The sequence below is a fragment of the Artemia franciscana genome, chromosome 8 (assembly GCF_032884065.1).
Source record: "Artemia franciscana chromosome 8, ASM3288406v1, whole genome shotgun sequence".
NCBI lineage: Eukaryota > Metazoa > Arthropoda > Branchiopoda > Anostraca > Artemiidae > Artemia > Artemia franciscana.
In genome coordinates this window covers 5,073,811-5,099,733 of record NC_088870.1, presented here as the reverse complement: position 1 = coordinate 5,099,733, position 25,923 = coordinate 5,073,811, and the positions used below count along the sequence as shown (strand labels likewise).

The 25,923-nt window shown below is 35.1% G+C and overlaps 1 protein-coding gene across 6 annotated transcripts in view; it reads left to right on the top strand.

Annotated features, from left to right (window-relative positions):
• The window catches only part of LOC136029896 (ceramide synthase 6-like), a 131,570-nt gene that overhangs the window by 67,879 nt on the left and 37,768 nt on the right, over positions 1 to 25,923 (top strand). For 3 of the 6 annotated variants that reach the window (XM_065708386.1, XM_065708387.1, XM_065708382.1), the window contains exon 3: positions 23,194 to 23,323. In XM_065708386.1, coding sequence (XP_065564458.1) covers positions 23,194 to 23,323 — 130 coding nt within the window. Of the gene's footprint in view, positions 1 to 8,361; positions 8,442 to 17,979; positions 18,230 to 23,193; positions 23,324 to 25,923 lie in introns of those variants that run through there. The other 3 variants (XM_065708384.1, XM_065708383.1, XM_065708385.1) reach the window with 3 other exon arrangements.

The window sequence follows — 25,923 nt, the reverse complement described above, 5'->3', positions numbered from 1 at the left end:
CAAACATTCTATACCTAGAAAAATTAGCAACAAGCTATAGTCTATATATATATATAAGCTTATGTTATTTAACTATGACTTATGGAATTTATATGGCAATCAGGAAATGGATACAAGCTAAAGCAAGTAAAAAAGAAAAAAAACTTCCCTATATAGCTCAGGAGACTTTTAATAGATTACTCTTCTGATAATTGCCTATCATACATAATTTAAATATTTACCCCTGTACAGTAGGGCGTTAAAACAATCTATCACAATGTAAGATATATTTAGATACAATGCTGATTTACAAATTCCAAGATTCTTTGTTGTAGTTTTCATAAATTTGTTGATAAAGTGTCATATATTAATCATATTTTATTTTATGTCATAAACATTAGCCAAACTTAACTTCTCAATAGAACTTGAGTGTGGCGGCTATAATGCACAAGTACTGCAAAAATCTTACAACATATTATGTGTCATGGTAACAGTTCAGTGAGAAAAAAAAAACTATTTTCCTAGTTTAGCTTAATTTGTTATATTTTTGTACTTATCAGAAATATTTTGTTAATTTTAGGCAGCTGCTCCCCCCCCCCTCAAAAAATTCTTACACATTTGCTGGTTTATACTTAACTAGTATTCTACTAAAAACAAAATTAATATATATTTTGTATTGAGGAAACATAAAGCACTTCAGATTTTTTTTATATTAAGATTAAGCAGTTTGCCGTTTTCTTTTCATTATAGAACTGCACTTAATTTTTTATGATAACAAATAGCTATGCTTTAGGCTATAAAAGAGCTATTAGAATGTTATATTGCAGACATGTTGGTTATGAAGTGTTAGGACCAGAGAATGACATTAAAACTTGACTTCAAAACAACTTCTCTGTTTCTAAGCTAAATAAAACTCTAGATAATTATTGCTCTCTGAAATCAGGGTTCCTATGTTTTGAGTAAGATATTGATAGTCAAATTGAATTTTTTCTTCTCTATATATATAAGATTTGGCTTTCAAATCAGTTAGGTAGGTCTACTGTTCTTTTGTTAGGCTAAGCCTATGATAGTGCTTTATTGTGAAGAGTCAAAATTTGTAGGGATTGCAAAGGCTAGCCTGAACAATATGTTATTACAAGTTATGAGGTTAAAAACTCTGTTTAATAAAATTCTAGTTTAAATAAATTTGTATTATCTTGAAAAAGGTATAGGTTAGGAAAATGAAACTTTCAGGGATGGGTCTAGAGACTAAACTATGTAATGGGAAAGTGTTTTGAAGCATATAGCTCTACTCCTTCTCTCTCTTAAAAATATTTACCTTAAATTACTTTAAATCACATTGTCCAATGAAATAAGGATTAAATCCTGTAGAATTGCTGGTTAGTGATGAAGACAGTTGGAAATCTCAATATTTGGTCTACACCCTTAAAAATGACTGTGTTATAAAAGTGCAAAATAAATCTTCTACTTAGATGACAAGAAAAAAAGCATTTTTAGGGTCATAACTTTGTTCAATTCCAATTTATGAAGTTTCCAAGATTTGGAAACTTCCAGGAAATACATTTCCTAAATTCAAATATGAAACACTGATAGCCTATGGCTTAAGATTCTACTCAAGTAACAAGAATTGCATTTTCAGAGCTAAAACAAGAGAAATAGAAACTGCTAGCTGAAAATTAAGGTAAGATATTGTTTTGCCAAAATTTTAATAGTTAAAGACCAGTCAAGTATGCAAAATTCTAAGACTTAAAAATCAAAAGAGGGTTATCACATAAGCTTAGCAATAGCTTCTCAGAGCATACTTTTAGTTATGGATTAATCACTAAAAGTTTCATTCTTCTAACACAACTCCTTTCAAAGATAGCAAAAAGTAGCTAAACTGGGATTTCACTGGAAATTTATACTATAGCCTGGTATTAGAATTCCAAATTCAAAACAAAAAAAAGTCAAACTAGAATTTTACCCTCTGTATAGGGTAGCTCAACAAAGCCAAAATCTTATCATTTAGGACTTTTTATAGATGATTTTGCTTTTAAAGTATGAATAAAACATTTTCCAAGATATTATCTGAACAACTTAACCAAAGATTCCGCTAATTTAGCCCCTTCCTATCTCTTCAAATATACCAGAGAGTATGTTAGATAATTTTTCAACTCACTCTGACCTCAAATTAATGTGAAATATGTAAAATCCGGAAGAAATTAAGCCAGTGCTAAATCATTTAATTATAATAGAATGACACTCTTAACAAAAAAAGTTACGACATTGAATAACTATGCTTATAAGCATTAACTTAAACCTTTCAACGTTTTCTTGAATTTGAATAGTCTGCTTAGTCCGTCGCTTCTTCACGTTTTTCTTAGCATTGCCAACTAATGTACGCTATGGTACTCTCCGCTGCAAGAAAAACTACTTTTTGGAGCTCCGCAATAGGTCAGTCATCCGTGCGGACTTCAAGAGAAACACAGCTATGGTGTCAGAAGTTTCAGAAATGGACAATCTTCTTCCGTGCCCATCATTCAACTGGGAATCAGCCAGTCTACAAGCATGGACAAAATTTGAACAGCATGTAAATCTCATATTCAGCGGGCTGCTGAGTGGAAAGAATGCCAAACAACAATTTGCATACCTTCTTCTTTGGCTAGGTGAAAAAGGACGAGATGTCTTTAGTACCTGGACATTAACATCAGAAGAAAAAGACAAACTTGATGTTTATCTTAAGAAATTTAAAGAGTACATTGCTCCTATGAACAATCCTATATTTGCTCGCTATAAATTCCATAAGCGGGGTCAGTTGGAGCATGAATCAATTGAACATTACATTACAGCCCTCAAGGTGCTTGTCAAAGACTGTGAGCTTACAGACAATTTTGAGAAGGAGATGATGAGAGACAGATTAATATGTGGACTGAAACAACATAGAATTCGAGAAAAACTATTATCTCAAGGTGGAACCCTTACTCTTGAGACTACAGTGACAATTGCAAGAGCTTTTCAGGCAACACAAGAGCAGCTCATATCCATGTCAGCCATGTCTTTGTCACCTACAACAGTAAAGGAGCCAAATGTAAAACAAGAATTAGACTATGTAAAAAGACAAAAGAAGTATGAACAACCCACAACAAGTAAGAAGTGTTACTTCTGTGGTGGGGCATATGACCCAAATCACAATTGTCCAGCAAAAGGGAAGTCTTGCTCCAAGTGCGGAAAGACAAATCACTTTGCTCGTGTCTGCCGTAGCAAACCAGTAGATACTATTGATATGGAAGGAACAGATGGAAATCAAAAACAAGAAATTTATATTGATACATTACTTATTAGAGCCATAGCTGAAAAATCAAGCCAACCGACTGTGGCTATCGAACTGAATAATTCAGCATGGGAAACTCTATTCAAAATCGACACAGGAGCTGAAGCAAATGTTATCCCACATCTGACACCATGTATTGTTACCAGTCGAATAATTTATTAAGCCAACCGACCTGCAACAAAACTACATAAGCAAACAGCAATCATAAGATAAAAAGCAGCAAGCATAAGCATAAAAACACTAAACACAACAGTTCCTTCCTAAGTGGCTGGCACTCCAGGTTGGGAATCCTTCATCCAAAGTGCACAGGTTTAATTCCTGGCATTAGCATTTTATTTGGTTTGGGACAAAGGTCAGTGATGTGACTCTGTAAGTTCAGCCAGAACTGGCCCAAACTTAACAGGTTACCTAGAGAAATCTGGGGTCAGTAAAGCATCTGTAGAAATGGGGTTTGTGAAGGTAGCTACATCTATCTCTTCCTTATCTACAGAGAAGAGTGGTCAGAAGAACCCAATCCCCAAAGAGTTTGATGACGTCTTTGCTGGGATAGGTAAACTCCCAGGTAAAGTACAGATCCATGTAGAAAAGAATGCAATCCCATCAGTTAATCCTGTCAGTAGAATACCTTTTGCCTTACATGAGAGGGTGAAAAGCGAACTGGAGCGCTTTGAAAAATTAGAAATCATTGAAAGAGTGGTGACTCCAACCGAGTGAGTTAATTCAATCGTAGCCGTGGAAAAGTCAGACGGTACGTTACGTTTATGCTTGGATCCAAGAGAGCTTAATAAGTCCATACAAAGGCCCTATTATCCAATGCCAACTTTTGAAGATATAGCCGCCAAAATTCATGGCCATAATAAGTTCTCTAAGCTTGATGCAACATCTGGGTATTTGATGCTGGCATTAACTGAGAAGTCTTCACTTGTCACAACTTTCAACACCCCATTTGGCAGGTACAAATACAAAAGAATGCCATTTGGATTAATATGTGCACAGGACGAATTCCAGCGAAAGATGGAAGAAACCTTTGGCAACTTGAACGGCGTTGGCGTCATTGTTGACGATATCCTTGTATCAGGAAAAGATGAAGAACATGATGAGAATTTAAGGAAAGTCCTAGAGAAGGCCAAGGAAGTTGGAGTAAGGTTTAATCCAGAAAAATGCATATTCGGATCAACAAGCGTGCCATATTTTGGACATCTAATAACTGCAGATGGTATCAAACCAGATCCTTCAAAAGTTCAAGCCATAATTGAGATGCCACATCCATCAAACAAAGACGAACTGGCCACATTCCTTGGAATGACAAACTTCCTTTCAAAATACATTCCAAACTTGTCATCTCTAAACTATCCCCTCAGAGAGTTGGGAAAACAAACTGTCTTTGAGTGGACCAATGAACATGCAACAGCAATGAGTAGAATTAGAACTTCGATCTGTAATAACCTCGCAACCTTTGATACTAAGGCAAAATCTGTTGAGATGAAAACCGACGCTTCCAAGGATGGTCTCAGGGCAGAGTTGAGAGTAGGTGGAAAAATTTTTGCTTTTGGATCAAGGGCTCTCACATCAACAGAACAAAACTATTCTCAGATTGAAAAAGAGCTATATGCTATCCTCTATGGCTGTAAAAAATTTCATCAATTTGTCTATGGGAGGAGAATCATTGCACATACAGATCATAAGCCACTTCAGGCTATATTGTCAAAACCACTAAGCCAAGCCCCTCCCAGGCTTCAAAGAATGATGATTCAGCTACAGCCATACGATATTACGGTTCAATATGTTAAAGGAAAGGACTTACCAGTTGCAGACACACTGTCGAGACCGCATCCACCCCACTTTGATGAAGAATGCTCCCTGGAGATTGAATTCCATGTTCACTCTGTTATGAAAAGTATCCCAGTCAGTGATAAGAGGATGGGGATCATCTTAGAAGAAAATAAGAGAGACCCAATTATGATAGAACTTACCTCGATCATACAAAAAGGATGGCCGAACCACCGACACCAGTGTTCTGCTACCATGCAACCTTACTGGAATGTTAGGGATGAGTTGTCCAGCGTTGATGGCATCATTTTAAAAGGAAATAGAGTTTTCATTCCAAGAGCATTACGAAGGGACATTCTGCAGCAATTGCACGTATCACACCTAGGGATGGAGAAAAGCAAGCAAAGAGCCAGAAGCTCCGTCTACTGGCCAAATATGAATTCAGCTATAAAAGATCTGATATGGAACTGCAAAGCTTGTGGGAAATTTTCCAGAAATAATCAGAAAGAACCACTGATATCGACACCAATCCCACAGTATCCTTGGGAATACCTGGGTATTGATCTTTGCAAGATCTACGGAAGAGACTATATAGTAACCAGTGACTACTATAGTCGTTTCATAGAGATTGACCGAGTCAAACCAGCAACCTCTTCAGAAGTAATAAAAAAGCTCAAGGCCCATTTTGCTAGATATGGTATTCCAGAAAAAATTCGGTCTGACAATGGACCACAGTTTACATCTTATGAATTCCAGTCCTTTTTGCAGAAATGGGACATCCAGCATCTGACTTCAAGTCCGAATTTCCCGCAGTCTAATGGCCATGCTGAGAAGGCCGTGGATATAGCGAGTAAGATCATGCTAAAAGCTATAGAGTCCAATACAGACCCCTATCTTGGTCTTTTAGAATATCGGAATACTCCAGCAGATGGTGAGGCATCACCTGCCCAGCTTCTTATGAGTAGAAGTTTAAGATCCATCCTTCCATGTACTCGAAAGCAACTGGAGCCAAATACTGTTCCAAAGACAAAATTCCTTGAAGCAAGAACTAGTCGACAAGAAAGGCAGAAGCAGAACTATGACAAGGCTTCTAAAGATCTAATAGAGTTGAAAGACAACCAACCCATTTGGGTCAAGCTGTCAAAGGAAGCTACATGTTGGATGAAAGGTGTAGTGATGTCATGTGTATCTCCAAGATCTTACCTTATACAAGCCAAAAATGGTAGATTTTATTGCAGAAATCGGGCCCATTTGAAACCACAGTCCAGTGATGAAGGCAACAGTGCTCAACAATCTTCAGGATTCACAGGGGATGAGGACCTTCCAGCAGAATTTCACCCTCCTGTGACTCAATCCTCTTCTCAAAAAAGGCTGTTCCAAGAACTCCAACACCCCCTCCAGCAGCAAACAGTGAAAGCAGAAACGGAGAGGATTATTCACGACCCTAGGTAACAAGAACTGGTATAGTGGTTAAGCCAAGGAAGATAATGGACATTTAAATTGGTAGTGTTTCTTTTTTGTGTGTGTGTGCTTTTATAGCACAATTATTATTGTGAAAGAAAGGAGATGTTGTGTTTAGTGCTTTTATGCTTATGCTTGCTGCTTATTATCTTATGATTGCTGTTTGCTTATGTAGTTTTGTTGCAGGTCGGTTGGCTTAATAAATTATTCAACTGGTAACAATACAGGAACATAAATGTCATCAGAGAGCAATAATTATTTGGAAGAAGAAAATATTGAAAAAAACAATAACTCAAGTCATAGTTGCTCCCATTTTTCACTGCTGTCCCACAAACAATATGTATTTTATTAAGACAAATAAATTTTAAGACAGGTATCAACAAAACTCCGTCAGGGCTTGTATTTACTTAAGATACAATCAGCAATATAAATGCTTAGTTTTGTGATATTCTAGTCTTGAAAAAATAAAAAAACAGAAATAATAAGTTCTATTTGTTTTCCACCACCCCATTTGAGAAAAATTATTTGTGACAACAATATACCCATGGTTGGCTTAAAATCTCTCTAAAATGCTTTAAACAGAAGGAATTTTAAAAACAATTATACTGATCATCAAGAAAAATATTAACATAACCCTCTAAACTTGGCACTTTTTAAGACAATTTTTAGCAAAGCAAATGCAAAACTTTAATGGTGACTTATGTCATCTAAAAAAAACATTAAAATGTGTCAGATGTATTTTGATATAAGATGCCTCAAAGACTTTTATTTGAATCTATGAAATGAAGGGCCAGGTATTCCTTTACATTTTAAACAACATGTAAAAAGAAAAACAGTTCAAACTTTTTCAAAAAAAAAGAAGCTTGAAGTAAAAAAATAAATGTATTTCTAACAGAAAGCAACTGACATCAATGAAATCAAATAAAAAAACAAAAATTAATGGAGAGTAAATAATATAAGCCATATAGGCCTATTTAACCTATAATGAGGTGACATAAAAGATTATTTCTAACATTAGAAAAAACCAGTGTTATGGCTAAAAGTTCTGCTCAATCAACAGGAATTGTCTTTTCAGAACTAAGGCCAGAGAAAAAGAAACTGATAACAAAAAACAAGGCACCCACAAATTTCAGGACCCCTTAGAGGGAAATGAAGTAGAAGTAGGTACTTCAAAATACCTTCCTGGGACATACTTTAGCCTGTAGACACACCCTTAAAAGTTTCATTTTCCTAACCTAACCTCTTTCAAAGATAGACAAAAGTAGCTAAAGTAAAATTTTACACACACTTTACCTTAAAAACTCATTTTAAATAGCAATCTCAATAAATATTGACTATATAAAAAGCTATTGGTGTTGGCCTAATCATTCTAAATTTTTTTCAACTAAAAATTATAGGATGATTTAGAAACTAGGCCTGTTTGTATAGTAATATTATAACTCACCAATGTGGTAGCTGCCTTCCTAAGAACCAACCTTTTTAATAACCAAAAAACTTTTCTTGACTCCTTATGAAGCTTAGCCTATGCAAGACATGCCTAGAACACCAAAATCCCTTTAGATCCTAAGGAATATGCATAAGATTACTTACAGGTCACTAAAAAGCTAAGATTATTTCCACTATTTAAAGTTTCCTTGTCTTTTCTCTAGACTTAACGATTTCACATGTTTATTCATTTAAAAAAATAAATATTTTAGACGTCACTTGTCCTCAATAATCTTTTTTTTTTTGGGGTTAGAAAGTGCAACACCACGGAGAAGTAATCAGTAATTCGAGTAACTATGACGTCATGTGCGTCTCATAAAACGCTTGGATTAGTCAGATAAGAAATCGGACAAGTAAAAGAACACAGGGATTGATGATTCATTAGTCTCCGTTGTAGAAGAAGAAGAAGGAAAGACGGGTCTCCTCTCAAACAAAAGTCAGGATAAGCCTGTTGCTTAAGTTTTATCTAACACAGTTTCATTTTTATTTAAAAAGCATCTTATATATATTTCAGACGACTTTCATAGCTGTAAATTTGCAAGTTAAAACACTTTGCACAAAATGTGCTTCCTGACTAAGCACTAGCCTATAGACCTAGATAAGGTTAAAATACCCAGCAGCTGGTCAGACAGCTAGGCTAATCATCATCCCATCATAAAAACTCAATTATACCACATAATAATGGTAAAAATCTAGTTTAAGGGCTTTTTGCAGTTATGCAGAGCTAATCACCATCTCATCATAAAAACTCTAGGCCTATTAGGCCTATGCCACATAGTAACAGTAAAATTCTAGATTAGGGGCTTTTCGCAGTCACGCAGGGTTATCTATTTGAGCTTACAATTTGTGCCCGCCTACAAGGAGTGCCAGGGGCTTGGCCCCCAGGAATGGCTCAGTGATAGTATATGATGCCCCCTGGCATTATGTGCCCCTAGACCTGGGCCAAGTGAGTCTATTGGCAATTCCATTCCTGCTCATCAGGATCTTTAAATGCAGACCTTCTCAAATTTAGGGAAAATTCAGTATCAGTATATAATTTGGCCTGTTAAGAAGGAAACATGATAAGAAAATAATTCTTACTTCAATAATAATATGCAGACAAAAACTCCATTGTTACACAGAAAGATTATAGCTAGTCATTCATAAAAGCCCTTCATTATGCTTTACCCCCAACCAAATGGAAATGTATAGCCTATATTATATATTTCCTCTGCATTTTTCTGCTTCTTAATTTCATCAGTGTTGTATCAGTTTACCTTTATTATGTTGAAACAAAAGATTATTATATTGGAAATGCATGGGAACAATTTGAGCTATATATATGCACATTAGGGATAAGATAATATTTATTTTCAAAAGACTATCACAAGCTCTATAGAGCTGAATTTGCTTTATATGTCAGTAAAAGCTAAGAAAAAAAAAATTCAAAACAGTACATTAAGTCAAACATTTAACATTAAAAAGAAATTAAAAAAGCAAAATAATCAAAGATAAAGTGCAAATCAGTAAACTTAACAATTAAATTACAAAACATTGCAGTAAATCAAGAAAATAAAAATGGCAATAGAGGAAAAGGGGAATTTGGCAAGTACATAATCACAACTTATTATTAAGGTGTTCCAGAATAAAGGGTATAAAACTTTTAAAAAACCTCTCTGTAACAGCATGGATTGGAGAGTAAGTTGGGATTGCTAAGGAGGCTGACTGGGGGAGTTGGAGTCTAATGGGATTGTGAAAATCAGGGAGTGTCCTCAGGATAGGGATTGGAAAAGACTGATTTAGCAAAAAGCAGGCAAATTTTTTCCCTCCTTTCTTTTAAGGTTGTACTGCATACAGCTCTAAGGAGTATAGAATTTTGCCTTCTTTGTAAATGATCCTGAGCAAACGCTTTTGGACTGACTTGATTTTGTCACTAAGTTCATTTGAAAGTTGCAAATGCCAGACCAGACATGCATATTCCAATAATGGCCTGATAAAGGATAAGTAAACATGGAGGGAATGTATCTTAGGGCAATTAAATTTGTTTAGCAGCTTAAAAATGGATAGTGAAACATTTGCTTGTTTAACAATGTTGGAAACATATGTGTCCCACTTAAGATCATTAGAAATTGTGACACCAAGAAGCTTAACATGTTTCACTAGTATTTTGCATGAGATCAGGTTGCAAAAAGCAGGAGTAGATTTCAAGAATTTGATTGTCATTATATGTGATTTAGTGGGATTTACTATCATATTTAGATTCTTAGATTCATCCAAACATTGGGTTAGGATTTCAATGGGGTCACTTTTAATATTCCTATGACATACTTCAAGGATTGATAAGTCATCCACATATTTCCATCTTTGGGGGCATTCCTTGCCAATTTTGTTAATCATGACAAGAAATAATAGTGGTCCCAATAAGGTTCCTTGAGGTATTCCACAGTACCTAGGGAGGGGGTTAGAGAAGGTATTTTTATATTTTACAACTTGTGATCTGTTTGAAAGGAACAATATAACAATATTTACTAAAAGTGGGTCAATTTCAAAGTTATCATGTAGTAAACAAATTAGGATATTGTGGTCAACTAAGTCAAACGCTTTTTGGAAATTGACTAAAACCAGGTTTAGCCAAACATTTGATTTCTCTAGTTCACTTAGGATGGTGTGAATCAAGTTTACAAGGCAATGGGTGGTGGAGGTTTTTCTTAAATTACCAAACTGTCAGATGTCAATGCATGGTATAATTTTAATTTTAAGCCAGTCACAAAGGAACCCTTCATAAAGTTAGAAAAAACGAGTGGGTGTAATAGGACGCATGTTGGTTATAGTCAGACTGGAAGATTTCTTCTGGATGGGTTTTATAAAACCTAGTTTCCAGCAACTTGGGAATTTACCAGATTTTTCAATTTAGTTAAAAATATCAGATAAAGGTCCAGCAATTGCGTCTGAAAAGGCTTTAGTCAAGTCAATTGGGATGTCTAATGGGGAAGTACTTGATTTTTGAGCTTTTGGATTTTATTTATAACATCAGAGGGAGAAATTTGGAGGAAAGAGGTGGAGGGAGGAGTAGTTTGACCTGAGCCAATAAAAGGGGGGATACTTTGTACTATGGATGCAAGATGCAGGTTCAAATCGTTGGCTATCTTGTAAGGTGGCTCAGGAAGATGAAAATTAACTTCAACAGGGTTTTTTCCACGAATCTCTTTAATTTTCCTGTACCATTGTCTGGGCTTGTTAGAATACAGATCCTTAACCTTACTATTGTAATACTCAGAAGCTGCCTTTCTCAATTTTCTCTTCAGGAACTTTCTCAGATCATTAGCCTGTGTGATATGTCCTTGCTTGAACAAATTGATTTTTTCCCTTAGCCTATTAGTTTTTTAAAAGTTGCAGTAATGTAAGGTTTATTGGTGGAGCATATTTTAATTTTTTTCACTGGAAAATGGGCTTCATAATTAGGCTACTCCTCAAAAAATTTTGGAGGGACAAAGCCTTAAAGTTGACATCATTTGTTTGGTACACAGGGGACCAATTTTCACTAGTGATCCAAGAGCCAAAATTGTAGAGTCCTGAATCAATTAGAGGTCTAAAGATGGTTTGAGTAACAGTAAAGGAATGTTTAACTGTAGCTAATGGAGATAGGAGTAATTAGAGTCAATTAGAGGTCTAAAGATGGTTTAAGTAATAGTAAAGGAATGTTTAACTGTAGCTAGTGGAGATAGGAGTAGGCTAAACTGGTAACTACCTCCAAGAGGGGGAAGAATGGTGACAGCTCTGTAGAAATTTGACATATTGGTGCATATTAAATCAAGAGTAGAATTGCCTTTGGTAGTAAGGACTTTTAAATTTGTTTTAGACTAAAAGTATTACATGTAGACTCAAGTTTTAATTCATTTGCATCACCTAAGAGAAAATTCTAGCATTTGGGTATTTAGATAGTAAATAGTCAGCACTGCCATGCAATTTTTCAATAAAATTAATTTTTTCAGCCACTCTCTGCCCAGGAGAGTAGTAAAAACAACACAGGATAATCAAATTGAAAGGACGTGGTAAGACCTTAGGTCGAACACAAACCCACAAAATTTCATCAAAGGGAGTAAGACAAGGAACTAGTATCTCTGAAGGATAAAAACCATTATGGACAAAGAAAAGAATTCCGCCCCCTTTCTTACCCTGAGGGTAGGTTTTGGGTCTGAGTTTAATAAACTGGGAGAAATTATTCATTTTTAACATGTGTGTATTTTGAGCATGTACTTCAGTAATAGCAATTATGTCTGATCTATATATTTTAGAAAAGGAGTCTAATTCATTATGTTTTTCAAAATTAAGACTTTCACCATTGCTTAAGAAAAGTGTGGGAAATTTTAAAACGACCTGCAAACGTACCATTTTTACACTTAACTTTATTTAAATTACAAATGGGTACAGGGGTGTGGTGGGATTCTTAGCGGGGGCCAGATTAATGTAGTCAGAACAAGGGACCGAGGGAGCACATTTGACTTTTATGGGATGACTATTAGAGTCAACATTGATAGATGAATTATTAGAGTAAGAGAAGGATTTGATTTGGGGGTGGGGGATGGGCAATGATATGGATGAAGCACAAGGAGAAAAATTAGGATTCATTACTAGACAATTATTGAATACAAAAAGTTTCAGACCTGAGTCACGTTGACAGGGTAGGCACAAGGGATAAAACGAATGGGCTGGGGGGGGGGGGGTTGTAAGGTGCTGGGAAAGGGGGGCTGGTTGGGAATAGTGATTCATGTCCGTCAAGAAATTGCTGGTTTGTGGCAGAGTAGAGAGGGTATAGGGTAGCATACTGTGAGGGGGGAAGAAATAGGACTTCTGTATGCGGGGAGGGGGAGGAGGTAACAAAGGATAAGGGAGGAAAGTTCGGGATTGGGAAGGGTTTGTCAATTTTTGAGCTGTGCCTGATGAACTTTGATGAGAAATTTCTGCTTGAGTGTGGTGCACTAAAAAAGGATGGCGGAAGGGAGATGAGTGGCTCTTACAACTTTTATCTTTGGACAGGGACACAGGAACAGGGCCCCTGCTTTTGGTGCATGGGCAAAACTACAATATTTTTTATTACAAGCTAAAACTGGACAAAGCTTCACATGGTCAAAACTGCACTTAACGGAACCACAACAACCTGAAATAAAATTATGACATATATGTAAAAACTTGAACTGCTTAATAAATTTACAACGATTATGATTAAAATGTTTGCATATCACATTTTCTTTGTTGGAACTTGGTTGATCCACTTGGTTGAAAATCACTGAGCTCATTTTTTTTTAGTGTAATTTGCCTTAACTCTATTTTTGAAAACACTTTTTGGTTGGAGCTTGGTTGAAGAAAAAACGTGTTCAAATACACAACTGTCTCCTAATTGGCAAAAACCTGCCAAGATTATATTAGCACATTTTAGTTTATTATCAGAAGAGACAGTCTTATTATGCAGGCTTTAGTCAAGTCCACACGTTTTTGGGCATCTGTAATGTGGTAATCAAGGTTACCATTATAATTAGGGTGGATTGAGGTCAATGAAAATTTCCGGATTTGTGTCACTTGTTGTGACAGGTATCACTGAATTTAATCCTCTAAGTCCTTCATCAATATTCATTTGGCTTATGGACACTGCACTTTTTTTATGGTCAGAGATGAAAGTGTTACTAACCTCATTCAAATTGGGATTATATGCAGGTTGATTTGCTAGATCGCTTTGGTGAATTGTCAAAAAATTGGAGATGAAAGTTAATGCATCCGTTAACTTTTCTTTTAAAACCAAGATTTTGGTAATATCTGGTTCTAAGATGGGGGGGTGTAGGGACAGTGTCCGTTTGAACTGATTTATCAATGCTACAGTCAATTGTTTGACAAGATGCATTTGTTTTCCCTTCAGAACAGCCTCGGCGCTGGGGAGGTACAAGGGAAATTGTAGGATCACACAAACTAGTGTCAGCCTTGTTAGAAACGGTTTGTTCTTCAGTCAATAGAGGAAACTGGCTGAGCGGAGTGTCTGGAAAATGTTTAGGGCAGCTGAAATCACTTAGAATGCTAAGAATCCTTCTTCTTTCAACAGGGGTACGGGGTGTCCGAGAAGCACTGGAGAAGAAGTACAATTTACCTTAGACTTAGTAGAGCAATCTAGGCACATCTAGGAGTTATTCCAGCTAGTGATATCTATCCTAGCACACTTTTCAGTCCCTGCATGGAACCAAGAACTGCAATTAACACATTTGACTGCGTTTTGAAGTAACCCGTAATCTGCATTCAGGACAAAATTGTTTTGATTTGGTCATTTAGTATTGCAACACAGGTTTAAGCCTTACTTAATTGAAAGGTCTTAATATGTCTTAACAGGTCAGAGACTGAAGAGCTTTAAGGGATGATCAACTAAATTTTTTCTGCATGCAATGAAGCAAAAGTTATTTTCTTAACTTTTTGCCTTATCAAACAGACCTAATTGAATACTGGTACAAAAAGCCCGTGATAATCTTAAAATTTTAATGAAACAACCAAGAGATTAAAAGCCTAAGATTAAAGTACGTTTTTTAGAGTACGTTAGTACGTTTTTTTTCTGCATGGAATGAAGCAAAAGTTATTTTCTTAACTTTTTTCCTTATCAAACAGACCTAATTGTATACTGGTACAAAAAGCCCGTGATAATCTTAAAATTTCAATGAAACAACCATAATTGTACTTTTAAAACCTATATCCACTGAAAAAGAGATTAAAAGCCTAAGATTAAAGTACGTTTTTTAGTCAGGATTAGATAGGTGTAGGACCTGTCATGTATGCAGTCTTCTAAGCCATAGAACCAAGAAAAGGGTAGATATAGTAACTGACGCCCTCAGGATGTGTTTGAGGTCTTGGATTAATTTCTACAAGTTTCATTCACCTAACTCAGCCACTTTCCAGGATAGCAAGAATTTCCTAAACTAAAACTTTACCATTTGGTAAAATTCATGGGAATATTTTTCTAAATTTAAGAAATAAGATTTACATATCTTTAAAACTTTCTAAATTAGGATTTAGTGAGGGCTCAAAACGCCTATCTTTTGAAGGCTTTGGGACTAAACAAAAATTTCAGGCAGACATAGTTACTGATCCTCTCAGGATGTATTTGGGGTCCCGGATCCATTTCTAAAAGTTTCATTCACTTAACTCAACTACCTTCCAAGATAGCAAAAACTTCCTAAACTAAAATTTTACCACTTGGTAAAATTCCTGGGAATTTTTCCCTCAATTTAAGATCAAAGATTTATCTTTTATTACTTTCTAAATCCGGATTTAGTGAAGGCTCAAAACACTTTTCTTTTGAAGGCTCTGGGGCTCAAAAAAAATTTTTTTTTGCCTTATGAGCAAAAAAATTTCTAAGCTCCTTCTAGTTTAATCAGTTGTGATGCCTAGGTACTTCACTAGTTTTTTTTGAGGGACGCAGGATAATCATATATTTTGTTTAGAGCCAAAGGAGCTTCCTATTTCCTCTTTTTTTTTTGTAAGAATATCTACTGCACTCTTTTCAGGTGCTAAACATCGTTTGTGATTTTTCGACCAACTTTGGATTTCTATTTAACGCATGTTGTCTCAATTCAAATAAGATCCCTAAACAATTTCTTATTAGTAGGGATACTAGGTCCTCTATGGTCATTGAATTTTTATTTATTATCTTGTTTAAGGCAGGATAAATAAAGTAGAATTCAGGCCTACCAGCTTAGAGTCAACCAGCTGATTTGATTTGCCAAGATTTTTCAGGGCTAACCTAGTCCCTAATTCATGTGCTCTTGATTTTGACTTAAAATAATTTCTGAAAACAAAAGTATTCCTGTTAGTAATCACTTACAGAGTAATTTCTGCTTTAATCTTATAGCACTGTAGATTAATTTTATCAGTTTTTTTAGAACTTTCAACTTTTTTAAGGAAGTTGCATGGTACTCTACTGTGTGGGGTGCTAGTATTTTGTAACCCCCTATCTCCTCATAAAAAAACCTATTGAAGATGCAATTTGTGAAGTTCTCCATTTTCCTTGAATAGTAGTTTCATACTCTTAGAACCTTTTCTTTGTCATGTTCCCTTTATTTGGTGTTAGGTATATGCATATTTAGTAAACTTGAATTTGAATTCTTAAATCAGCGACGTTTACCATTGCCCAGCTAAAGGGCGCTTAAAAAATTGATATGGAACATCATGCTGAGCAAAACACTAATCTAAAAAGACTGCTTCAAGAGCTGGGATTAAGGTGTTTTCTTGTCCTTTTACTGCTACGTATCCCAGTGGCCTTTCTTGCGCCCAGAGCAAAGTCTTGATAAGTTTCCCCCCTCTCTGTCTCCCAAAAATTTCCAGGCCAAATGTTAATAAAATTTTCATCTAGGAACAAAGTTTTCATTTATTAACAAAATTTGAAGGTAAATATCACAAAAAACATTAGATCAATTAAATTTGGTCTATTTACTTTCATTTTCAGGGTATGGTGATTCCTTGAAAATAAATTTTCTCCTATGGGAAGAATGATAATTTTGGATTCAATTTGCTTATACTTACTGCCATCTGTGCTCTGTACTGTATTTTAATGGTAAAATCAAAAATCACAAAATAATTATAACCGTCAGATTATTTATTTGATACTTAGCGTCCCTAATACCTCTGTGCCCAAGGAAAGTGCCCTCTCCCCCCACCCCCTTTAACTGCCTCTGACGTCTCCCCGCCCTCTCGTGTTTTTTTAGCAAAATTTTTGTCCTTGACTTATCAGAAATTGTTTTCAATTGCCCAAATGCTACCTCAATTACGTTATGTTAGGTTGGGCTGTACTAGCAATTCCAGAAAGTATTAGAATTAATTCTATTGTTTAAGTAAAATATAAGTGGCTGCTACATTTTGTGTTATTTTACTTTAAAAAACTACTTTGCTAAACTAGTTCGCAATCATCAATAAGAAAGTCATAAATGAAGAAATGGCTAACAAATTTAACATTCCTGAACGCATGGGGAAGATAGAGAAAGAAGAATCGCCCATACCTAATCAGAGAGCTAAATTGGTATGATGAAGGAGTAGTTATTACCCCCTCCACACCTAGTTAAAGCCCAACTTTCCGGTGAGACAGAATTAAATCTGTCCCAAGATTAAATTTGCTTCCTCCTTCAACATTTCCAAGCATAAAAAATTTATGATTATGACTAAATAATTTTTTATGTTATATGTATTATTTTTTGTGCAATAAAAATTGCCTAACACTCAGTTTGGCTTAATTTTACCATCTACTGTATTTTGCTAGTTCGTTCAGTTAACGTTCTTTACTGGACAGGAAAAGCAAGTAAATATAGATTTGTGAGATCCACCTTTTTTTTTTCTTTACACGCTTCGCAGCGTCAGGCACACTATGACTTAAACACTTGTTCCATACCCCCTCCCCGTCCAAGTATAGACCTTTGGAACATGTGAAGCTTAAAACTTAAGAAATAATAAACTTTTACTGTAATATGGCCATTCCGTTTATGCAATAAAAATTGCCTAACACTCAGTTTGGCTTAATTTTACCATCTATTGTATTTTGCTAGTTCGCCCAGTTAACGTGTTTACTGGACAGGAAAAGCAAGTAAATATAGATTTGTGAGATCCATCTTTTTTTTCTTTATACGCTTCGCAGCATCAGCCACACTATGACTTAAACACTTGTTCCATACCCCCTCCCTGTCCAAGTATAGATCTTTGGAACATGTGAAGCTTAGGAAGTAAAAAATTGTAACCTTTTACTATAATGTGGCCATTCCGTAATTTTTCTTATTCTGTTGTTGTTTCCGTCTAAAAAAGATGCAGTTTTAAGTTGCGTTATAATATTTTCAATATGTAGCTTTTTCTTCCATTTAATATGTTCAGCCATATTACTACAGCTCCACCTACTTTTACTTCGGGGTATGAAGGTAAGAAATGTCTTGCTTATCTAATTATAGCACAGTGCAAAATGAATTCGTATTTTTATTTTTTAGTCACGCAAGAATAGTACTTTGCTTAATGTTGGTCCATTTACTCTAGTCACATATCAATGGCTCAAGCTATTCAAGACGTATTCTGGGGGTTCTCTGAAAGATTTTGGACACCTGTCATATGGCTGCCACCCAATGTAACCTGGGATGATCTTAAATCAACTGAAGCTGCTAGATATGGAACTACCAGTGACATCTATTTGCCAATTTTGTTTTCAATTGTCTTAATATTCATTAGGATTATTGTTGAAAGGTATTACCTTTTTTCTTTATTATCTATTATTATTATTATTATCTATTAGATTAAAATCTTTCCGAGTTAATAAAAACATCTTACCATTGCCCTTGGGTTTTACCTTGTATATTGACGAGTTGGGCTTTCCGATTTTTGACAAAATGTGTATTCAAACAGGCCATGGTAACGAAAGGTAAGTAAGGAGTGATTCAGCTCTTTAGTAACCAAATTTCTAAGAAACAGAGTCTTTTTAGCAGTAGATACATCAAAAGGATCAAATTTAGATGCTTATTAAAAATATGTAAAATTCGTCAAATTTAATGGTACCCATCAGAAGTAATAAGCCTGGGAAAATTTACCATTATTTTGAAGGGGGGGGGGGATATTCCAAAACATCAAATTCCTAATGAAAATCACACCATCAGATTCAGCATACCAGAGAACCCTACTATAGTGGTTTCAAACTCCTATGGACAAAATGTGGAGTTCTGTAATTATTGCCAGAAGGACGATCCTGGATGCGTTTTTATTTATTTTGCTTTTTTTTTCCTCAGGGGTGATAATATCGAACCAATGATCGTAGAAGATCGGGAGAGGGCTCATTTGATCGGAAATCAAAAGTTCTAGTGCCCTTTTTAAATAACCAAAAATATTGAAGGGCAGCTAGCCCCCCTACTACGCTCATTTTTTTCCCAGAGTCACCCGATCAAAATTTATAGATAGCCATTTTGTTCGGCGTAATCAAAAAATCTTGTAACTATGTCTTTGAGGCTGACTTAACCCCTCCCCCACAGTCCCCAGGGAGAGGGCTGCAAGTTATGAACTTTGCAAGTTTTTTCGCCTGAAAGTAAGGACCAACATTGAAAATGGGCAGAAATTATTATGTATATGAGGGGGTTGCCCACTCGTCATTACCTCGCTCTTTATGTTAAAGTTTTTTTTAGTACTTCTAAAGAGCTTTTTGTTCTAATTAAATGGCCTCGTGATTCAGGAGTCATTTTTAAAGAATTGTAACGAAATTTGAACTTTAGTGTAAAGAGCGAGGTATTGGCGACGGGGCGACCTCCCTCATATAAGTATTAATTTCTGTTCGTTTTAATTTCTGTTAGTTTTAATGTTGCTCCTTACTTTCAGTTGAAAAAACTGTTTATTTTTTTTTTATTTAATCTCACAATCTGAATCAGTGTATGTAGCCCGGGCTAAACAAACAGTTTTTTAATTCAGGTTTATTTATTATAATATAATATTTATTTCAACAAAGCGACTATCACAAGCCCAAAAGGGCCGAATTCGCACTTCAGCGTCAGTACAACATCATAAATTGCAATCAATAAAAAGTCAAACGATAAAAACTCGTAAAGTTAAAACAGGGAAAACAAATTTAAACAAAAATGTAGCTAGCAAGAATTACAAAGTTTGCAATTGCAAAATAAACGCTCAAACTACAAGATAAGAGTGGAGTGAGAAAAAAAAGGGGGGGGGGGGGGTATTAATTTAAAATTTCAACTATGTGAGGGATTAATGTTCTTAGATAAGATATTTAATTTCAAAAAATAACTATCACAAGCCCCGAGGGACGCATTCCGGAATTCGCATTCCAGAGTCACAAAACCATAAAAATAAACACACATCATAAAAATAGCACAACAGCTAAAAAACTGGTTAAACAATGTCAAAAACAACTAAATCAGAAAGGCAAAGCCATTCATTTGTCAAAAAAAAGAAAAAATTAAACGGCAATATGTCAGAAAGTTGAAAGTAAGTCATAAAACAGACTGAATATTTTATACATATATGTATATATATATATATATATATATATATATATATATATATATTATATATATATATATATATATATATATATATATATATATATATATATATATATATATATATATATATATATATATATATATACATATATATATATATATATATTATTGCACTGTATTGAACAATTTTTTTTATAAATTTGCTTTTCTATCTCATGAACAGGACTTTCAATATACTGTGAAGACTCACTCTTTCTACACAAACAGAAATATTACTCACGGTATTATCAATTTAAAGTTAATAAAAGGTCTGTAAACTCCGTTAGGTACAAATTTCCTTATTATGTAGTCCCCTGGAAGTTTTATTCGAAGAATTTTCCATTTTGTGATTATATGGATGAATATGTACCAAGTGCCCCTTTTATTTGTATTTATTTAAAGAAAAAGCTTTTTCCACAAAAGAAATATTATAAAGAAAAATAAAGAGCTATAATAAACCAAAGAGGAGCAGAAATAAAGTCAAACAATTTTCTAAGGGTATAACTACAATAAAATTTGAGAAAAATTTGCACCTTACTGAATTAGCACTAATAACATAGAGTACTTTACTGCAATTCACTTTACTTTGCATTTACACATTTTGCACTCAAGAACATTATTCGCAATTTAATGAAAACAATCTTTTTTTTAGCTATGTATTTTTCTGTTTCCCATAAAATCAAAAAGGAAACAAAAAAATGGGTTTTATTAAACTAAAAAAAGTGAACGTATTTAAAATGTCTTTTGTTTTCAGTGAAGTATAAATTACGTTCTGGTTTATAGAAAGAATGGTTGGCGTTTAGTCCTAATCCTCTTAATATCTCCTCGTTTTGAGTTTGACTCGGTTATGTATTGTCTGTTCATTTCGGATTTCATTTATTTTTTAAAGGGGATTTAAGATAGTTTTTTTTGAAAATTATTTGACTTCATTTCTGCTCATATTTTATTTTAACGTTGTCTTTACTTTTCTTTGAAACTTTTTTCGTGGGAAAAAGTTTTTCAAAATTAATTTTTCATTTTTAAAGAAAAGAGTGTTTTAAATCTTTCTGGTTTTTCTCTATAAGAGTTCATATTTGGGCTTACTGTTTCCATGCTGGATAAAATGTTTCAATAATTTTCAATAATATATGCCCTTTTAAAATCTGGAAACAAATAGTACCTTTGATATAGTCTTACACCTTCTCAACTTAGCCTAAAAAATAAAACTTAAAACCCAATTCTCTTCTTTAGACATTGTATCTATGCTATTTTGACTACTTGGAACATACACCCATTTACCAATGATAGTCCTTGTCAGCCAACAGTCCAGGGCCAAACAAAAAAGTGGGTCGTTTCCGAATAGGGTGGAAGGGTGTCTTAAGGAAAATTTAAGGGAAATGGGAAATTATTGGGAGGGTGTCAAGAGGGAGGCTTCACATAGATTGGCATGAAGGAGGAGCGTGTGCAGCTTTGTTGGCCTCATACAGCTTGGTGCTGCTATGTGTTGCTAGTTGCAATAGTATTAGCAAATGTTATTCCTTATGAATCACGTTTTTTCGAAGATCCTCGATATCTCGATATTGCGATATTGCGGGGATCGATCCTTGATATCGATATTGTGAAAAAAGAATCGCCATAAATTTTTGCCAGATATCTAGAGCAGGGTTTTTAGTATAGGTCAAAGTGTATTTGGCCTCATTTTAAAGTGTTTAAGCTGTACATAGATCGGCATGAAGGAGCGTGTGTAGCTGTGTTGGCCTCACACAGCTTGATGCTGCTACGAGTTGTTAGTAGTAGTAGTATTAGCAAATGTTATTCCTCGTGAATCACGTTTTTTTCGAAGATCTTCGATATCTGGATATTGTGATATTGTGAAGTTCGATATCGATCCTCGATATCGATATTGTGAGAAAACGATCGCCATAAATTTTATGTCAGACATCTAGAGCAGGGTTTGAGTGTAGGTTAAAGTGTATTTGGCCTCATTTTAAAGTGTTTAAGCTGTACTTCCGAAAAATTCGGATAATATTTTTTTCTTTCACATTGCATCTTTCACATTTACGCGCTGAACATTTAAATCCAGATGGGATCTACACCACACTTACGACGGTAAAATGTAGAGCTTCCGCTGTGAAATGTAACGCTTTGCTAGATTAGAACCAAGCTCTTTTCTTGCGTTGTGTTTTAGCGTAAACATCATGATTTCCCTAGGACATTGGGAGTTTTTTCCTAGGACACTAGCCCTTTCTAGTGCTTGTATGCTTGTCATCTTGTCGTTTTCTTTGTGATAATACCTGTTTTCCAATATTAATATTCTTTTTAGATTGATAAGCTCAGATTTTTGGATTTCTTTCTTAGGACACTGACCTTTCTTAGAGTTTGAGTGTTTGACACTCAATCTCTTTTATTGCGTTGTTTTTGAGTATAAACATCATGATTGTTGTTTTTAGAATAGGTATAATGTGTTTTGGAGGAAAGTTTGGCAAACTTTGTGCCAGAATAACCTGGATTCTATGATAAAAAGCTCCCTTCTTAAACCTCACCCATAATAATATAATATGATAAGATAGATCTATTACCAGCCAAAACTGTACAAAATACAATGGGTGGCAGAGTATAATAAAATAATAAAAAAAGGACAAACTACAGAATACAATTTTACAATAACATATACAAGAAAACGCGCCAACTCAACATTGGCATTAAAATAAAATATTCATCTCTAGTCTGTCTCTGAAGAGTTACCCAAGGATGACCTAGAGTCAGGAAATTATGGGAACTTGCTACTCTGATAGCAACTGCCAAAGTAGGTTAATTTCAATTCATGAAAATATAGAAGGAGGATGAATTTTTTAATGTCTGGGGGGGGGACTTATTGTTGTTTTTTTCAATAAAACTACCCAAAAGACCCTTTTCAATGACAAGTAATAAGTGGCATTTTATAAGAAACTGCTCCCAAAAAGGGTATTTTTTTTAAATGAGAGAGGGAGATGGAAAAATCCCTCTCTCCCTCTCTCCCTCTCTCTCTCTCTCTCTCTCTCTCTCTCTCTCTCTCTCTCTCTCTCTCTCTCTCTCTCTCTCTCTCTCTCTCTCTCTCTCTCTCTCTCTCTCTCTCTCTCTCCCTTTTCTTTCTCTTAATGGAGAATAATGTCAGTTCTATTTTTCACTTGAATTATCTTTCTATTTTAGGTTTATATTCTGTCCTATTGCTGTTGCCTATGGATTGAAGCCACAAATTAAAAGAAGTAGTTTAGTTAATAATCCAACCCTAGAAAAAGCCTACTTATCATCTCGAAAGGGGAAGCTCTCGAAGAAAGAGGTAATTTGAAATTCAATGATTAGAATTCAAATATAACGCCAGAGTAACATTGACTGTATGCCGATATGTGATATATTTTAATATTTTGTGCCGCTAAACAACAATTTTAGTCTAAATATTGCCCAAAATCTTATCGTTTGACAGTTCTGGCATAGCCAATCCGTTTAGAACTTAGAACTTTGAAAAGCAAATTTTGCAATATCCCAGTTTCGGAGGAAATGTTGTCATGCGGTTGTGTATTTTTCCCAAAATATATGTAGCCTAAGCTAAATGAACGGCTATCACAGACTGTTTATTCAGCAACATTAGGCCTAATGACTATACATCATAACCTAGGTGTCAGGGAGGGGGGGGGGGCTAATTAATCTTTTTAATGGGGAAAGGGTGTACATAAAGCCAGGAAAGGTGTATTTTTTTGGCCCAGATTTTTCAAATATCACATAAAAGGCTTTTTAGATAAAAATGCAGAGGAGGATTTAACCCCCTCCAGACCTTTCGGAGTGTATCAACGAGGGTAGGTGATCGGGCCTTCCTTTCTTCCGTAAAAAAGTTCTACCTTATACAGCTTTCCTACAAGGAGAGAAACAAAACCGTGCCAAAAATAAAACGTAGTTTTTTTTTTGTCCAATAATAGTCAGTTACATTCAAAATTGGTCGTGATTAAAATTGTATCCATGCAAAAACATAATAATAGTTTATTTTTGTCCAGTTATAGTCAGTTACATTCAAAATTTTAACCTTCTCAAATAACGAAAGCAAAAAGGCTTAACTCGGGATCCGTGGTTGCCTGATCACCCTTCGATTGGGAATATCTATTTTTATTAATTGTTTAATATGAGTTCGGAGGAGGTGGCAGCTCCCCTCTTGTTTTGATACGGTATCTTGAATGGGAAGATACCGTTCACCGTTCACCGTTCACCGTATTCTCTCATTGTCTGGAAGCTTCAATTTATCGTGTAAAAAGCAAGTAAACGCAAATAAGTCCGTAGGTTCTAAGAATCGTTATACGAAATTCAAAATTGAGTATAAAGAGCTGGGGTTTCAAGGGTCTGGTAGCCGACAAGACACTTGAATTGCCAGGTGATATCAAAAACCTACTCAAATTAGATTTAAAAAAGTATAATTTTTTAAAATGGAAGTAAAGAGTGGCATTAAATATTAAAAGAGTAGAAATTATTGTATGTAACGCGTGTCTAACTTAGCTGTTGAAGACAGGGCTTAAATTCTTGCAGGGCTCCATTAGCTTTCTCGGTTAAGAATTATTTTTCGGGGTTTTACACTTGAATTCCTGGAAAAATATTGTAAAAATGACAGCTGTTAAGGTTTATAAATATATTAATAAGTGACAAAAAAGGATTGTAAAGGGGGAGACCAGAGGAGAATAATGGTTATTTATTGATTTTGTGATGTGCGTTGGTGAATTCCGTATAGTATTGTATTTTCTGGCCCATAGCAAATTTTTTCTTTATTATCATCATTGTTGTTTACTTTTTATTCTTAGTTTTGTCGTTATTACTTTAATAACGATTATTTGGGGGGGGGGGCATTCCGTGCCCTCAATTTCTCTTTTTATATGGAAAATTACTTTTTAGTCAGTGCTTCAAAAATGGATACTCTTACTTAGGAGTAATACTACACGAAGAAGAAAATATAGCAACTTTTCCTTTGGTAAAGATTTGTTGTATTCTAAAAGGCTTGGAGTAAAGACGCAGTCAAACATTAGCTTTAAGAATGAGGGGCTGAAGGGGTATCCTAATGGAATAATTCTAACTTGGGTTTAATGTTACTTTTCGCGTTCTGTTGGAATAACTATTCTTTTACTGAAGAAATGCCAGAAATAGGTGACACGAGTATCTCGTCAAAGCGTTCGTTGCACTTAACAAAATATTTCTGTCCTTGGGACTATGATGTGATTTTTGTTTTTGTAGTCTTTTGAAATTAGTAAATTGAATGGTTGATAGCCCCTAATTTCCTGTGCTTTTGTCATGCACATAAATAAAATATTAAATCGAGGAAGTCCATAGCGATTTTTCAGAATAAAGTCATTTATATTGCATGAAGATTATTTCGACCGAAAAAAAACCCATCTCTGTAGAGATAACCTGTGGTAGAATAGTCGATTGATGCTCTTCTTGGCAATACAGACTGGATTCGACTCCTGCTGCTGCAGCGTTGTACGACAGGCCTGCTAAATTTTCCTGTAAAAAGACTGGATTAAGACTGGATTCGAATCCTGCTGCTGCAGGGTTGTACGACAGGCTTGCTAAATTTTCCTTTAAAAAGACTGGATTCGACTCCTGCTGCTGCAGGGTTGTACGACAGGTCTGCTAAATTTTCCTGTAAAAAGACTGGATTAAGACTGGATTCGACTCCTGCTGCTGCAGGGTTGTACGACAGGCCTGCTAAATTTTCCTGTAAAAAGACTGGATTCGATTCCTACTGCTGTAGGGTTGTACGACAAGCCTGCTAAATTTTCCTGTAAAAAGACTGGATTCGATTCTTGATGCTGCAGGGTTGTACGACAAGCCTGCTAAATTTTCCTGTAAAATGACTGGATTCGATTCTTGCTGCTGCAGGGTTGTACGGCAGGCCTGCTGAAT